This window comes from Amblyomma mixtum, chromosome 3 (genome assembly GCF_055824585.1).
Source record: "Amblyomma mixtum isolate Tamu chromosome 3, ASM5582458v1, whole genome shotgun sequence".
Taxonomy (NCBI): domain Eukaryota; kingdom Metazoa; phylum Arthropoda; class Arachnida; order Ixodida; family Ixodidae; genus Amblyomma; species Amblyomma mixtum.
The window spans coordinates 391,566,493-391,583,614 of NC_143014.1; the positions used below are offsets into that span (position 1 = coordinate 391,566,493).

The window sequence follows — 17,122 nt, forward strand, 5'->3', positions numbered from 1 at the left end:
AGCTCGACAAAATAAGGACAAGAGAGCGGCACCGCACGAGCGCTCGTCCTATGCCTCTCTTGCTCTTATTTTGTCGCGCTCGGCCTCCAGTCCAAATCATGGCCTACCAACTAGCCCAAAATTTCTACTTTTCTCAAGTCCAGAAGACTTGTCAGAAGACTTGTGTAGTAAATACTCATGTCCTGTTCTAGTATTATTTTTATTCATCACTGTTTTTTTTTCATTTTTGCATTGTTTCTTCTTGTGATTGTACGCAAAACTGTTGTGTTATTGCTGCTGCCATCTCACAAATCATTTTATTTAGTATTTTACTTAGTTCAAGAGGTCCCGGTAAAGTAGTTCACTATGGGACCTCTTTCTGTACTTATTTCGTATGTATCTACTAATATTTTTTGACCAGGCTACCGCTGTGGCTCAGTGTTTATGGTGCTCGACTGCTGATCGGAAAGATACAGGTTCGAACCCGGCCGCGGCGGCCGTATTTCGACGGAAGCGAAATTCTAGAGGCCCGTGCGCTGTGCGATATCAGTGCATGTTAAAAAACCCCAGGTGGTCGAAATCGTCAAGATCCCTCCATTACAGCGTCCCTAATAGCATGAGTAGCTTTGAGACGTTAAACCCTATAAAGCCATAATCATATGTGTCCAATAAACTTGAAACTAGATTCCACCCAATACTGCATTTAGCCTCTGAAGGTGTTAGCCGAGGCTCGTCGCGAATACTACAACATCGTCTAGATATATGAGACAGGTTTGCCACTTCAGGCCTACCAGCGTGATATCAATTACTCTGGAAAGTTGCTGGTGCGGAACAAAGCCCAGATAACTTGACCTTGAAAGCGTGTACACGATTCTGCCGAACGTTTTTTGTTCTGGCAGCTCTGCGATTTAGCCCCCAACACTTTGTTTGAATAGAAGCATCGAAAACTAGTGTGTCACCTGCACCTATGCCTTATCAAACACTGCGCGGAATGCGTCGCTTGCCGCTCTGTCTTACCAAAACCAGCGCGAAACGCGTCGTCTGCACCGGCGTAAACCTTTTCAAACGGCGTGCCACAGATACCGGAAGCCCTGTGGAGCTAGTATCGTCATCAGCACCCGCGTTTGTTGCCAAACGTCAAAACGTTCCTTTCTGACAGCTTTGACGCTTTTGATAAGGGAGCCTGGCAAGCTAAGCATTCCGCACAGTATTTGATAACGCGCAGGTGCAGGTGGCGCAATACTTCTCTCTAAGAGGTAGCGTTCTGGGGATAAATCGCTGTGTTACCAGGCTGCGATTACCGTATATAGGCAGTCCGGCGTGACGAAGGCTGTCATTCGTAAGTCTCATTCGTCTACATCAGTCTGCCAGTACCCGCTCCTCAAATCCATCGACGAAACGTACTTGGCGTGGCTAAGTCAGTCTAATGTATCCTCGATCCAGGGTGAGGGTAGACGACGTCGTTCTTCGTTACGTTCTTCACCCGCCGGTAATCGACACAGAAGAGTGTCGTATTCCTTTCTCACCGCAACAACCGGGGCCGCCCAGGGTCTCTTCGAAGGCTGACTTACGTCGTCGCGAAGGATTTCTTCTACTTGGTCCCAGAAGGCTTGAAAATTGCCAATAGCTGGCGTGGCCGATAACAGTCGATTACAAGGTTTTATAATATTAATATCTGTTGTTTAGCACGGGATGACATTTTTGGGCCATTACATTTAAGGCACCCCTGGTACAATGCGTTGTACAGGGTGGCGGTGCGTTAATAGGTGCTGTCTGATCAGAGCCGAGCTGCAGTGCATACTGGGCCTCCGACTTTCGGATTGTTTTGGCGGGTGCGTGTATGAACATTTTCAAAATAATCCCTATGGGTGCAGCCCTTTTGACACTGGGCTGTGGCAGCAACGATTTCATTAGCGGATCGTGCAAAGATAGCTTACTGCGATTCCACGGCGTAGTTCAGACTGCAGGTGTGCTAGATGATGTTTTAAACAATGCAAATGTCAAACGGCCCGGTGGTTAAAGCGCGAAAGACCAAGCGTTATTTCATTCTTTCATCTGAAAAAAAAAAGCGCGTGCGCGGTCGTCTTTACAAGTATTAGAATACAATTCACAGTTGCATACGCGATTACAGGGTGATAAGGTAGTCTAGATGTGAATAATAGAACAGGCATCATCGCCTGTCGGCGCTGAATCTTAGGTTGCTTAGCCCCTCGCTGAAACACTTGCCTGTTATTTCTACGGCCGTAGTATTGAGAGGAAACATTTTCTGGAGGTGTCGCGCTCCCAATCGCTTAAATCTTAGGACTGCCAGCAGCTGTGGCCCAGTGATGCGAACAACGACACTGTCACGCACTGTGTGCAAAAGAATCTCTGCGGCGACTTAGAGCTGAGGGCATACAAATCGCTGGAGGGCCACATCAGTGGTGCACCCTGGGAACACGGTTTCGAGTGATACCATTTATGTCATTCCTCTTAGCGGCGGCCTTGACTACATAGGGCGGACTGGCAGCCGCCAGTCTGCCCTACGTATTGAAGGCCGGAGCTAAGAGGAATGACATAAATGAAATCAGCGGTGCACACTGGGAACACGGTTTCGAGTGATACGGTTTATGTCATTCCTCTTAGCGGCGGCCTTGACTACATAGGGCGGACTGGCAGCCGCCAGTATGTCCTACGTATTGAAGGCCGGAGCTACAAGGAATGACATAAATGAAATCAGCGGTGCACACTGGGAACACGGTTTCGAGTGATACGGTTTATGTCATTCCTCTTAGCGGCGGCCTTGACTACATAGGGCGGACTGGCAGCCGCCAGTATGTCCTACGTATTGAAGGCCGGAGCTAAGAGGAATGACTTAAATGAAATCAGCGGTGCACACTGGGAACACGGTTTCGAGTGATACGGTTTATGTCATTCCTCTTAGCGGCGGCCTTGACTACATAGGGCGGACTGGCAGCCGCCAGTATGTCCTACGTATTGAAGGCCGGAGCTACAAGGAATGACATAAATGAAATCAGCGGTGCACACTGGGAACACGGTTTCGAGTGATACGGTTTATGTCATTCCTCTTAGCGGCGGCCTTGACTACATAGGGCGGACTGGCAGCCGCCAGTATGTCCTACGTATTGAAGGCCGAAGCTAAGAGGAATGACATAAATGAAATCAGCGGTGCACACTGGGAACACGGTTTCGAGTGATACGGTTTATGTCATTCCTCTTAGCGGCGGCCTTGACTACATAGGGCGGACTGGCAGCCGCCAGTATGTCCTATGTATTGAAGGCCGGAGCTAAGAGGAATGACATAAATGAAATCAGCGGTGCACATGGGAACACGGTTTCGAATGATACGGTTTATGTCATTCCTCTTGGCGGCGGCCTTGACTACATAGGGCGGACTGGCAGCCGCCAGTCTGCCCTACGTAGTCAAGGCCAGAGCTAAGAGGAATGACATAAATGAAATGAGCGGTGCACACTGGGAGCCCGGTTTCGAGTGATACGGTTTATGTCATTCCTCTTAGCGGCGGCCTTGACTACATAGGGCGGACTAGCAGCCGCCAGTCCGCCTTACGTATTCAAGGCCGCAGCTAAGAGGAATGACATAAATCAAATGAGCGGTGCACACTGGGAACACGGTTTCGTGTGATACGGTTTATGTCATTCCTCTTAAGCCGCCAGTCTGCCATACGTATTGAAGGCCGCAGCTAAGAGGAATGACAGAAATGAAATCTGCGGTGCACACTGGGAACATGGTTTCGTGTGATACGGTTTATGTCATTCCTCTTAGCTGCGGCCTTTACTACATAGGCCGAGTTATTGAGTTATTGATCAATTGATCAATTATTGATCAATCCCACTTGGAGTTATTGATCAATTCGCTCTCTCCCTACCATAAGCTTGCCGTCCCGGTAAGCTAAATTGGTAGAGCGACTGCTCCGGTGAAGCGGTGGTTCCGGGTTCGATCCCCGGACCAGCACGAATTTTTCTTTAACTACGAAGCTTCTGAGAAAGCTGTATAGCTTTCTTTGTAGCCGTAAGGCTGCGCTCGGGTGGATGTCAATGAGTAATCACTCCCTTATTACAAATCTACTCCACCTTGGGGGATTCCCTTAAACATTTGACCAACACTGTTCCCACTTCGAGTCATTGATCAATTCGCTCTCGCCCTACCATAAGCTTGCCGTGCAGGTTAGGTCAATTGGAAGAGCGACTGCTCCGGTCAAGCGGTGGTCCCGGGTTCGATCCCCGGACCAGGACGAATTTTTCTTTAACTACGAAGTTTCTGAGAAAGCTGTATAGCTTTCCTTTGTAGCCGTAAGGCTGCGCTCGGGTGGATGTCAATGAGTAATCACCCCCTTATTATAAATCAAATCATCGGTGCACACTGGGAACACGGTTTCGTGTGATACGGTTTATGTCATTCCTCTTAGCTGCGGCCTTGACTACATAGGGCAGACTGGCGGCTGCTAGTCCGCCCTATGTAGTCAAGGCCGCAGCTAAGAGGAATGACATAAATCAAATCAGCGGGGCACACTGGGAACACGGTTTCGTGTGGTGCGGCTTATGTCATTCCTCTTAGCTGCGGCCTAGACTACATAGGGCGGACTGGCAGCCGCCAGTCTGCCCTACGTATTGAAGGCCGCAGCTAATAGGAATGACATAAATGAAATCAGCGGTGCACACTTGGAATACGGTTTCGAGTGATATGGTTTATGTCATTCATCTTAGCTGTGGCCTTGACTACATAGGGCGGACTGGCAGCCGCCAGTATGCCCTACGTATTGAAGGCCGCAGCTAAGAGGAATGACATAAATCAAATCAGCGGTGCACACTGGGAACACGGTTTCGTGTGATGCGGTTTATGTCATTCCTCTTAGCTGCGGCCTTGACTACAAAGGGAGGACTGGGCGGTGCTCTAATGATAGGTCGAGACAGCATAAAACGCAGCTGGACAATGGTTACAGTAGCTATATGGCGACACACTATATAAGTTGTCTCTGCGGTCCTGCTTTTTAAAAAGCTAGATTTATTGTTCGGTTGAATGACAGGCTGGAAAGAGAAATATTAGAGGCATACTTGATTAAGCAATGGGGCCCCATGCGCGTGATCCAGGAGTCACCAACAACCTCAGCTACAAGTACTTCTCAAGTAGTAGTTCGAAACCATCCGGTCAATTGTGCGTTCTCGCCCTTGTTTTCTTGCGCAGTTGTATTCTGTTAGCTATGTCATAAAAGCAGCACCCTCCGTCCCGGAGACACTGACGAGGGCCGTGCCGGGGACAACGCTTCCATATTGGTAGCCGGTGTCGCTTGCGCCCAGTCGTTTGGCCTCGGGTCGGAAACGAGCAAACGCACTTGCAGACTTGCGCCACATACGGTTAGAACATTATGCACCGCTGCCGCGTCGTGTCCTTTTTATAGCCCTTTCCTGGTTTCTTTCTTCTTTCGGAATTCCCCGTTATCTTCTCTCGCGTTTCAAATTTGTCTTCGACCTTCATATCCCTCCTCTGGCCCAGCTCTAAAGGTCTTTTTGTTCTTTATCTTCTCTATTACTTCATTCAGCCTTATTTTCTGCCTGATGAGTGACGATACCTGTACCGATTTAGAAGTTATTTCACAAAATGCTGCTACTTAACATCTGTGACGTCATTGTTGACAGAAAACACTAGGCGCAATTTTTCATGCTGCTGCGGCATATAGCAGCCCTGGTTAAACACAACTTATTCACACACACACTACACGGTTAGAGCAAAACAGAACTGCGCGAAGACGACGGGACAAAAGAAGGCACGAATACACACACACAAAGCGCAGTTACTCGGTAAACATGTCCCCAGGAAGGGCCCGGGGCGCCGAAGAGCCTCTGGATTTCGGGCGGCACAATCTTTTGCTTCAGGCAGTAGCCCAAGACTCTTGACTGGCACATTGACAGTGAGATGAGGTTAACATAGGTGGTTGCCGCTTGTCCCTTGTTCATAGGAAGAGTGGTGGAGCCCAGAGTAGAAGAAATGTATTGAAGTAAGACATGATGCTGGGCTAGTCAGTTCATGGTTTGAGCAAAACAGAACTGCGCGAAGACGACGGGACAAAAGAAGGCACGAATACACACACACACACAATGCGCAGCAAAGCACACACAAAGCGCTTTTTGTGTGTGTATTCGTGCCTTCTTTTGTCCCGTCGTCTTCACGCAGTTCTGTTTTGCTCTAACCATGAACAGTCTAACCCAACATTATGTCTTACTTCAACACACCACACGCTGTCACACATTAATGTTCGAAAAATTTTACATCAAACTCAGATCATGCCTTGAACACTTGTCAACGATCTGAAACAAATTCAAATAAAATTACACACGCCATAACAAACCACACTTTCCTCATACACGGGTCAATTATCACTGCAGCTTCGCATCACTCAGAACACATCATCATCATCATGACTACGCCAACTGCAGTGCAAGGGCCTCTCCAATGCCTCTCCAATTAACCCTGTCTTGTGTCAGCTGCGTCCGCCCTATCCCCGCAAACTTCCACCTAACTTTCAGCTGTACCCTGTTACGTTTGCCTTCTCTTGGAGTCCAGTACGTCACCCTTAAAGGGTCTATGCAGCGAATTAAAAGTCGCTTGTAAATGTTTTCAATGCTTAGAAATGATACTAAGAAGCATTCACAGAAACTATGAGTCTTCTGAACTGAGCCGGTAAGTTATTATGAATTTTTAAAAACCGTGTTTTCTAAAATTCGCTGGCCGATTGGTGTGCTCGTGGTGACCTATTTTGAAACTAAAATCATGAAAATAGACGTCACTAGTACCGTGACGTCGGCAGGCCACCACACGCTGTGATTCGCTGCAGCCACGGCAACCACGACGTCACGGTCACACTTCCGGTAGCAGTGAAAATCGTCTGCTCGTGCCGCCGCGCGACCCCCTCGGCCAAGCGCGAGCCAGGGCATTGCCTTCACGCATATGGTTTCAATTTATCTCTGCCCCCTCTTTATTTCGGGAGGCGGCAGGAAGGCGAAGGCGAAGAGTGACCGGAGAGACGCTGCCGACGCTGCTGCTGGGGTGCTGGGTGCGACAACCGGAAGTCGCAAGCCGAACGTCAGCGAATGACGTATTCATCGGCGGGGCCCCAGTCCCAGAGCTGCTTTTATTTTTTCCGGTGCCCCACGTGTACGGCTTAAGGGCGGAGAGGAGGAGCATAATATTTAATCGTCTGTATCTTCGTTTTTATTGATGCTAGCTCAAAAATTTTTGCGCTGAGGTGACGAGTGATGGATTGCCTATCTCTCGTCTGATTTACCTAATCTCAATTAATTTGTTAAAAACCATCGGTTATCTTTCCTTCGCGTTACATGCCCTCCCGACTTCATCTTGATTTCCACTAGGATATCATTAACCAACGTTTATTCCCACTTCTACACTGCCCTCTTGCTGCCTCTTAACGTTACAGCTATCATTTTACTTTCCATATTCCCTGCGTTATCATCAACTTAAGTGGAACAATATTCATTAGCCTCCGCGTTTCTGCCCCATAGGTGAGTACCGGTAAGCTACAGCAGTTATATACTTTTCTCTTAAGGGATATTGGTAAACCACCGTTCATGATCTCAGAGAACCTGTCATATGCACTCCACCCCATATTCTTCTAGTTATTTAGAAGCAAATGTATAACAGTCACTGACCAAGTCGAAGTAAGAAATGACGTTTCGGAAACCGTACGGGTTCCTTGTTCACAATGAGGTTAAAAAGACAAGCAGTCTAAACTTAAGTGCGCAGAATATGACGTAATGCATGCATGCAGATTGATGGCATCGTTCCTTCCTTCCGGTTCATGGTATCAGGCGTCGTTTTCATGAATGATGACTCAACCAAAAGGGGTGTCGTCAAGTTCCGCACTTTGGATAATATTGCAGTGCTGTCCTAGTCGATATCATGCGTAGTCGAGTATGAACAACACGAAAATCTCCATTTCCTCGACGTCTTGATATAACGCAAGGGCGATGGACTCTCCTTGAGTGTATACCGAACACACATGGGAAAGTACTTGGACTCTAATTCAAATAACCCGGTTGTCCACAAATGACCCGTTGTGCCGCCGTTGGTTACGCGTGCGACGCTAATCTGCGAAGAAAAAGACGAATTGTAAGCTGAACGTGAAATAGTACGACGGGAGCTTTCTGCAAACGGCTATGCCGACCACTTTGTGAAAGGAATAAAAAAAAAACACATCCTGGAACCGAGCGCCGCCAATTGAAGGTTTTCATCGCCACTGCTGGCATTCTGTATGTATTATCGGGGACAAAAGTGGTACAACAGAATGGAAAGCTGGGCTAGTTGTAGGTTGTTCATGATGAAAATTTGTGGGCGCGTTAAGGCGCTTGTCCTGTGGTTTCTTCTCTGTCTTTTGTTTGTTCGCGCCCACAAATTTTCATAACAAAAGTGGTATTCTCCACGCGGCGGGAGCCGGAGCAACGGAAAACTGCGTTGCAACGCCATCTACAGGCGGCATCTGGGATCGAGACATCCAACGCGTGACCTTTATTATCAGCAAGCATGTCGCTTTGTGTCGTTTCAATGTTTCGCGCTTTAGCTCACCATAATGCCACAGTTTTTCGTTGTTCCGGCTCCCGCCGCGTGGAGTATACCACTTTTGTCCCAGATAGTACGTGGTGTAAGCGAAGCTCTGTCCGGTATTTTAGCGAAGTAGAACCTGCCCGTTAGACACGTGCCGTGCAGCAAGCTTCGAAATATGCTGGTGAAAATCAAGGCCCCCCTGCCAGATAACAAATTTCCCGGTGTTGTCTATGGAATTACCTGCGGTGATTGCAACCAAGTCTTCATAGGGGAATCGGGAGAATCTTCCATAGGAATCAAAGAGCACCGACGCTATGTCCAAAACCACAAAGTGCCTTCCAATACAACTGCCGAGCACGCGCACGAGAAAACGCATTTATTTATTTATCTCTACAGAGACTGCAATCCACAACTGAACAAAGGCAACAAAACAAAGTGAAGACAAAGTACACTGCCAGATCACTGCAACAAATGTCCTTTTCACCACAATGCACAGCAAAATAGGCAAAAAAATGCACTGCAAAAAAAGCAATAATTGGAAGACGCTTAAGCTTCGTCTTTAGGAGTGGAACGCGACAGCGTGCTGCAGCGCTGCCAGGGAGTCCACGGAACGCCATGCCAGTTCGGCGCGACGCCTTGCCCGTTGAAGAAATTAAAAATTATTTTTTAAGCAAAGCAAATGACGCAGTAACAGTCTCGCTTATCTTGGTGGATACCCGAACCACGTATGATACAGTTTTATTTACGCAGCCCCCAATTATAGGTAGCCCGTTCGAATCCCTGCCGCGAGCTACGCTCTAACTTAACTAGAAAATTTATACTGCAAGAAACGCTGAGTCGTAAGACACTTTCCGGAACATTCTGCGGCAAGCGGCTGGCATGACACTATTTTTTTTACGCAGCCCTCGATTATTTCCCACACGCGGTGCCCACTATATTACTATGCCGACGGCGTTTGGATCGAACGAGCTGTATACGCTGTCGCGTAATTGCTATATCTGAGCTTTTGCGCCGTCAGCGGAGACTGGCGGTAAACAAAGGGAAGGTTGAGTCACTGTCGTATTATTTAACTTATTCCAGTCAGTTACGGTACTGGAGAAAATGAATATTTAAAACAATTATATTTTACACTGAATGGTGTCATATTTAATGCCTCTGCCTGGTGACATATCTGGAAGAAATTTTAATTACATCAGAGATGTTGACGTTTTAGTGACCATTTACAATCTGAGACATAAATTTTAGTCGGGAAACTCGATTACGCTCGTTTAGCTGCGACAAGCTGACTCCTTTCAAAAGTTCTGTGACTTACGTGCGGGAGAAATTATTCCAGATGAAGCGAACCGCCTTTTTATGCACCCGTTGAAGCTTTTTGATGTTTGTGTAAAAGAGTCCTAGATAATTTCTGCGTAATCGAGTACTGGGAGTATAATGTTGTTGTATGCAAGTAAACAAACATTGGCTGTGGAAAGCTTTAAGGCTCTTCTGAGAAAAAAAAAACAATTTACGGCAGGCATTAGCGGTTACTTTAGCAATTAGCAGAACCCATTTGAGGTTGTTAGTTATCCAGAGGAAAAGGTATTGGGAGTGGCTATCCTCCCGGCAGCCGTGAGAATTCCGCTCCCACAATTCTCACGGCACTCGCCTCTGATTGGCTGTACACGGTCACATGATAACTGCCGGTAGAATAAGATTTTGTTATTCTCCCGGCAGCCGTGAAAATTTCGGCAACGCAATTTTCACGGCTGTGCGTGATCAAATGATAATTTAAGAAGTTTGTTGCTCTCTCCAGGCAGCCGTGAACCCTGAACATCTTTTTCTACTTTTTTTATTATTTTAATAAAACTACTACCACTGGTTGAGCGTTCCTAGACTTCTGCGGGCAGGCGCCTCTAATTATCATTCATGGTTTCAGCGTTTCAGTAGTTTATGTGGTTGGAGGAGCAATTGCAGCGTTGGTGCAGAAGTCTACCCCGTCAGCGGAACGCTGCGGGCTTTTCACCTCTCGGTCCAGCCATACATGTTGCCTCATGTACTTTTCTTTTTGCTACGTAAGTGCTAAAAAATATTATTATTATTATTAGCACTTTTAGGCGTTGCGCGAAGTTTTCATCTAACCAAGAACCTGAAGAACGCGTTTCAGCGGGCTTGGGCGCATCGCGCTGCAAATTATCGTCACACGCGGTAGTGCTTCCCGTTTACTATTTATAGGTCGACTGTTTAGTACTCGGTTCACAGAAAAAAAAACAATGACCTTGAGTAATTACGTGATATCCTGACAGAGGTCCTGACCCGGCAGCCGTGAGAATTGTGTTTGCGAATTTCTCACGGCACTCGCTTCTCGTTGGCTGTGCATTGTCACGTGACCACTGCCCGGCAGCCGTGAGAATTGTGTTTGCGAATTTCTCACGGCACTCCCTTCTCATTGGCTGTGCATGTCAAGGTCAGCAGGGAATTGTTGGAAATTCCAATTCATTGTGTACAAGTGCTGAAGCAGAAACGAGGGACACACATTTGTCACGTGAAGAGGTCCTACACGGCACAGCTGACACTGCTGCGTCTTCTGGCTGCCAAGGTAAAACCGTCCAAGATGCAGACACACTGGATATGATTAAAGTTCCAGCTCCAATGAGAAAGTGTGGTCGGCCAAAAGGGCAAGTTTTGACCGTCATTGGCTTGCCAAAAACACGAAAAAGGACTGACAGGCATTATGGACAGCTTACTGTGAGGGAGGAAAAACTGAAAGTGTTGACGTGGCTAACCGGGGCAGGAAATGCAGCTGATGCTATGAAACGGAAGCTTCTCGATGAAGATTCAGTCGAGCAAAGGCCTGAATATGTCCATAGTGGTATTCGCGACGACTGTGTGGACATCAACTTTGTGCGGCGTTACTTTACCGAAAATGGATGGCAAGCTGTGGAGATGGTTGTAAAAATCGAAAAAGAGCAGGAGTGGAAGTGTAGAGAGTGCAACACTAATTTAGAAGAGGAAGACTCGGTAAGCTGTGACTGGTGCCTGGCTTGGAGTCACCTGCCCTGTGTTGGACTAAACAGCCAACGAAAGACCAAGTTATGGAAATGTACAGTCTGTAACAGTACAGCGACAAATCAGTAATTGTCCTTATGTTTGCAATCGGAAATTGTGTGAATAAACTGAAAAAAACTGCCCTCATCAATGTAATGCTCCCTTGTAATGTCAATACTTTGAGTGGCTGACTCGCGTCTCTTGGTCGTCAAAAGACTTCTTTTCTACGCAGGCTGCCTAAACAAGGCACACGGCGACGTAATTTACTTGGAATAAAATTCTGTGCCATCGAGGATGTTTGTTTCACTGGAGTGTCGGTACCTCTGTCAGGATATCACGTAATTACTCAAGGTCATTGTTTTTTTTTCTGTGAACCGAGTACTAAACAGTCGACCTATAAATAGTAAACTTGAAGCACTACCGCGTGTGACGATAATTTGCAGCGCGATGCGCCCAAGGCCGCTGAAACGCGTTCTTCAGGTTCTTGGTTAGATGAAAACTTCGCGCAACGCCTAAAACGGCTAATAATAATAATAATACTATTTATTAGCACTTACGTAGCACAAAGAAAAATACGTGAGGCAACATGTATGGCTGGACCGAGAGGTGAGCCCACAGCGTTCCGCTGAGAGGGTCGACTTCTGCACCAACGCTGCAACCACATAAACTACTGAAACGCTGAAACCATGAATGATAATTAGAGGCGCCTGCCCGCAGAAGTCTAGGAACGCTCAACCGGTGGTAGTAGCTTTATTAAAATGATAAAAAAGGTAGGCAAAGATGTTCAGGGTTCACGGCTGCCGGGAGAGAGCAACAAAATCTTAAATTATCATTTGATCACGCACAGCCGTAAAAATTGCGTTGCCGAAATTTTCACGGCTGCCGGGAGAATAACAAAATCTTATTCTACCGGCAGTTATCATGTGACCGTGTACAGCCAATCAGAGGCGAGTGCCGTGAGAATTGTGGGAGCGGAATTCTCACGGCTGCCGGGAGAATAGCCACTCCCAAAGGTATTTGTATTCTATTAATTCCGAACGAAAAATATTGTTACCTGCGTAACTGCAATTAAGCTTATTCTTTTTGTGAATAATGGAAATATAAACAGTTTTCTCAAGATTTACCGACATCTGCCAATTGTCACGCCAGGCAACAAGCTTCTGAAGTGCATTTCAATTTCAATTTATTTCCCAGAAGGTTCTGGTCGGCTGACTGGGCTAAAAGCTGTGCGTAAACAGCTTGACGAGGCCCCAGCCAGCCGTTACAAGGCATAACAGCACACATTAAAAGAATATTCATATACATAGAGAAGCAAATAGTTGATACAACAAGGAAACAAAAAGTATCATGGATTCAAGTAAAGGCAGTGAACATATAGTTATATTAAGAGGACACCAAAAATATCAATTCGGCAAATAACACTAACTGCAAGGAAATATACATACAATGAACTCAATAAATGACAGCAAATCTTACACACTTTATTAACGCTTTAAACGAGAAATTTGTTAAACAAACTGAGGAAAATTGGAGACAAATTTTCAACTAAGAGAGAGAACATCAGGTTACATCATTACAAAATAATGACGTAGTGTAGCTTTGGTAGATTTATTCGTGTCTTTGTATTTGTTGAGAATTGTGGGAAGATTGTATTCTAGTGCCTGTAGCCTGTAGTCTGTTCGAAAAAACGGTACTAGCCATTTGTCTGTGTTGCGTGTGTTTACTGGATGGCTATTTTCTTTTAGCAGTGTGGTACCTTCTACCATTGATCTGAAGCTGGAAGGGAAATAGTATGACAACATAATTCGCAATTCGTACATATTTTGAATCCTTACAACATTATGCGCCTGGAGAGCTTGTCGAGTATGACCTAAGTAATCAAGATTCGCAATATGACGAATGGCTTTCTTTTGGAGCAGTGAAATTTTCTCTATGTTTGTTTTAGTAGTTGTGAGCCACACTAAAGAACAGTAATTGATGCGTGAGGCAAATAGCGCATTATATATCTGAAGTTTTATTTTACAAGGAAGAAAAGTGCGGCAGCGGCAGATTGCGCCTGTCACTGACGAGAGACTATTAGTTAACTTTTGAACGTGTGAATCCCAAGTAAGGTTAGAAGAAAATGTTACCCCAAGTATGGTGTGTTCATGAACGATTTCAATTTTCTCACCAGCACAGGTAATAACACCTTCAAACCTGATAGCCTTGTTTTTTGGTCGAAAGACCATCACTTTTGATTTTGTAGGATTGATTTTGAGTATATTAGCACCACACCACTTCTGAAGAGTATCAAGAAATTGGTTACATTTGATCATTAGTTTAGTTACATCTACACCAGAGAATAGTACTGTGCAATCATCAGCATATATAATGAATTTTAAGGTCTTATCAATGTTTACAATACTGTTGATATACACATTGAATAATAAAGGGCCCAGCACGCTACCCTGCGGTACACCTCTGATGATTGGTAAAAAGGACGATTGATGGTTGGCAAGATATACGCATTGCTGCCTGTTTGCTAAGTAGGACTGTAATAAGGATAGAGGCTTACCCCTGATACCGTAAGCTGAAAGCTTATGAGTTAGAATATCATGGTCCAGAGAATCGAAAGCTTTACTGAAGTCGATGAAAAGGCTGACAGTTATTAGTTTGTTTTCAAAATTTTTCACTATGTATTCCTTAAGTTCTAATAATGCTAATTCAGTAGAGCGTCCTTTTCTGAAGCCAAACTGTGCATTAGAAATTAGGTGGAACTTTTCAAAGAATTTGTTAAAGCGGTCATATAATATCTTTTCAAATCCTTTTCCAAATGTAGGTATTATAGATATTGGGCGGTAGTTTTTTGGCACGTTTTTATCCCCTCCTTTGTGTACAACAGACACCCGGGACTTTTTCATCGCATTTGGAAATTCCCCGGATTCAAGAGAAAGATTGAATATATACGTTAGTACTGGTGTTAGGTATTCTATAACATACTTGATAGGCTTAATTTGGAGGTTATCAATATCAAGGGCTTTGCTGTTTTTTAGTGACATAAATGTTCTATAAACTTCTGCTTCATCTGTTGGTGTAAGAAATATACTTTCGGCGCATGAACAACTTAAATCTTCGTTTATTTGGGAACTTTTGTGTTGTAGTGCAGTTCCAATGAAGTGCTTATTGAAAAAGTCTGCAAGACCTCGACCGGTAATTATCTGGTCTTCGTGAGTTATTTTATCAGGTAATAAATCCTTCCTGTCTCTACCCAGAACATTATTGATTACTTTCCAGGCTGCAGCCGGCTGTTGTTTACCAATACTTGCAAAGAGATTTTCAAAGTAAGCAACTTTTGCCCGCCGAAGCTCAGAATTCAGCTTGTTTCTGACCACTTTGAAATTTTTCAAAGCATCAGGATTTCGCGTTGTTAGAAAAGTGTGAAAAAGTGTATTTTTTCTCGTTATAGTCTTTAAGTGGTCGGTTGTTACCCACGGCTTTCTTATCTTCTTTGATGGAGTAAAAGTTTTGATAGGAAAGTGTTTGGAATAGATTGTGGAAAATATCTCGAGAAATTGTACATATGCATCGTTTACATTTAACTTGTCATACACAGAAGACCAGTCTTGGAAACTAATGTCTATTTCGAAAGCCTCTAAAGCACACTGAGGCATATATTGTACGGTTATTTGTTCAGAACGTTTTTTAGGTTTTGGTAATGAGTCATAGAACATAAAGATGGGACAATGATCACTAACATCCGATGCTATAGTACCAGCACTAAAAACAGAAGTTTCTGAGTTTGTTATAAACAAATCTAAAGCAGATGAAGTAGACACAGTAACACGAGTCGGTGTATTGATAACACTTATGAATCCCAACGACTGAAGTTGAATAGTGAAATCAATGACAGTTGAAGTATTATCGAGGGTATTTATATTGAAGTCACCTCCGCATGTTAGCTGAAAATTATTGCTTCGAACATATTCTAGGAGGACGTCAAAATATTTCATAAAAGATTTCATGTTTCCCTTCGGTGGACGATACATGACCGTGATAACCTCTAGCCCAGCCTTCACAGTCAAACATTCATAATCATTGGTAATTTCACAAAATTCAGGCAGTAATTCACAATCTTTACATCTTTGGACATGGAGCGCTACACCACCACCTCGTCTATCTTTGCGATTGTTAAAGAATCTGTAATACCCATCAAGATGGAGCATGTCACAGCCATCATAGTACCAGGTCTCAGAGATCATTATGGCGGTATATTTAAAAGGAAATTGACTTAACAAATGTGTGATGTCATCTTGTTTACCATGTACAGAACGAGCATTGATGTGCAAGACTGTTTGAAGAGAGTGTGGTTGAGGACGTATGCACCCAGGTAGGACGAAGCTGTGACAATCCATCTTGACCGATTTAACAAGCAACAATAACGCACTAAAGCGCTAAAGCTGTCTAGGACTCACTCGATTTTCACAAGGTCAGCCTCACAAGTGATCTGAACAACATCAGAAGATTCTGTTTGCTTAGCAAAAATTTTTCCATTCAGAGTCCACACCGACTTCCATTTGTGCTCATACTTCCGCTTTACAGTCATACCCAGGAGTCTCTTTAGGGCCGGGCAGAGGTGCTCATTTATATATACTGGGGCGGCATTACTGATCCCAATATCCTCATTGGTCAGTCGGGCCTTTTTTCCTTTCCTAAGTATGCTGTCGCGTTTTGAACGAGATTTGAATTGGACAATGATGTTTGATTTGTCAGCATCTCTTGTTGGAACTCGATGGCAGGATTCAATGTCATCCTCACTGATTGGCTCTTTGATTGCTTCTCCAACCCCTTGAACAATCTGCAGGACATTCTCATCATCCTGTTTTACTACACCTTGGATTTCAATATTCATGTTTCGAGAATACTGCTCCATGTGAACAATGCGTCTTATAGCTTCATCATGTTTTTTTTCTAATGATATGCACTTCACCTTAAGTGCTTCATTCTCTTTTTCGAGTTTAGCGTTCCTTGAGATTTCAGCCTCAAGTTTTTGTTTCAGCTCTTCCATAGAGTCATGAGCAAACTCAAGGCTCGTTGTCATGTTACGTTGTTCAGCCTTTAGTTCTCTAATTTCGTTTCGAAGATCCCTTTCAATGCACTCTCGCGAAGTTTTTATTTCCTGTTTGAAGTCTTCTTTAATTTTCACTAACTCAGCCTTCAGCTCCTCTTTAAGCTTAGCAACTTCTTTCGCCATGTCACGTTCAAGGCCTATTGCACAAAAAACGCCAAGAAGCTCACAATTTGGCAGCAGCGACGATATGGAAAAGACCAACAGATTTCAAACAGCTTTGGCACTAACCTGCAGCAAAGACGCAGAGACACGATAAGTTGCTGCACTCAGTCGGTCGTCGCTGCTGCCAAGTGGGGAGCGTGGCGGCGGATGGGTCCTTTTGTAACCCAATGCGTGTGACGTCAGGCGTCAGGTGGATGCTGCAGATAGCGAAAACCGCTGACGGGAAACGCCCCTTGTAGCCGGTCCAAGTCGGTGGTCAGCCAAGCACGTGTACT

At 45.0% G+C, this 17,122-nt stretch overlaps 1 protein-coding gene across 1 annotated transcript; it reads right to left on the bottom strand.

Moving 5' to 3' along the window:
* Positions 1-15,970: 15,970 nt before the first annotated feature.
* On the bottom strand, positions 15,971-16,887 carry LOC149357166 (uncharacterized). Its single transcript, XM_089577889.1, has one exon. It carries the CDS (start codon positions 16,806-16,808, stop codon positions 16,026-16,028), a length of 783 nt encoding a protein of 260 aa, XP_089434015.1. The 5' UTR covers positions 16,809-16,887; the 3' UTR covers positions 15,971-16,025.
* Between the last annotated feature and the right edge of the window lie 235 nt (positions 16,888-17,122).

What these genes read in the sequence shown, in the direction of transcription:
- LOC149357166 (XM_089577889.1), bottom strand. Translation starts at nt 16,808, where the DNA reads ATGGCGAAAGAAGTTGCTAAGCTTAAAGAGGAGCTGAAGGCTGAGTTA.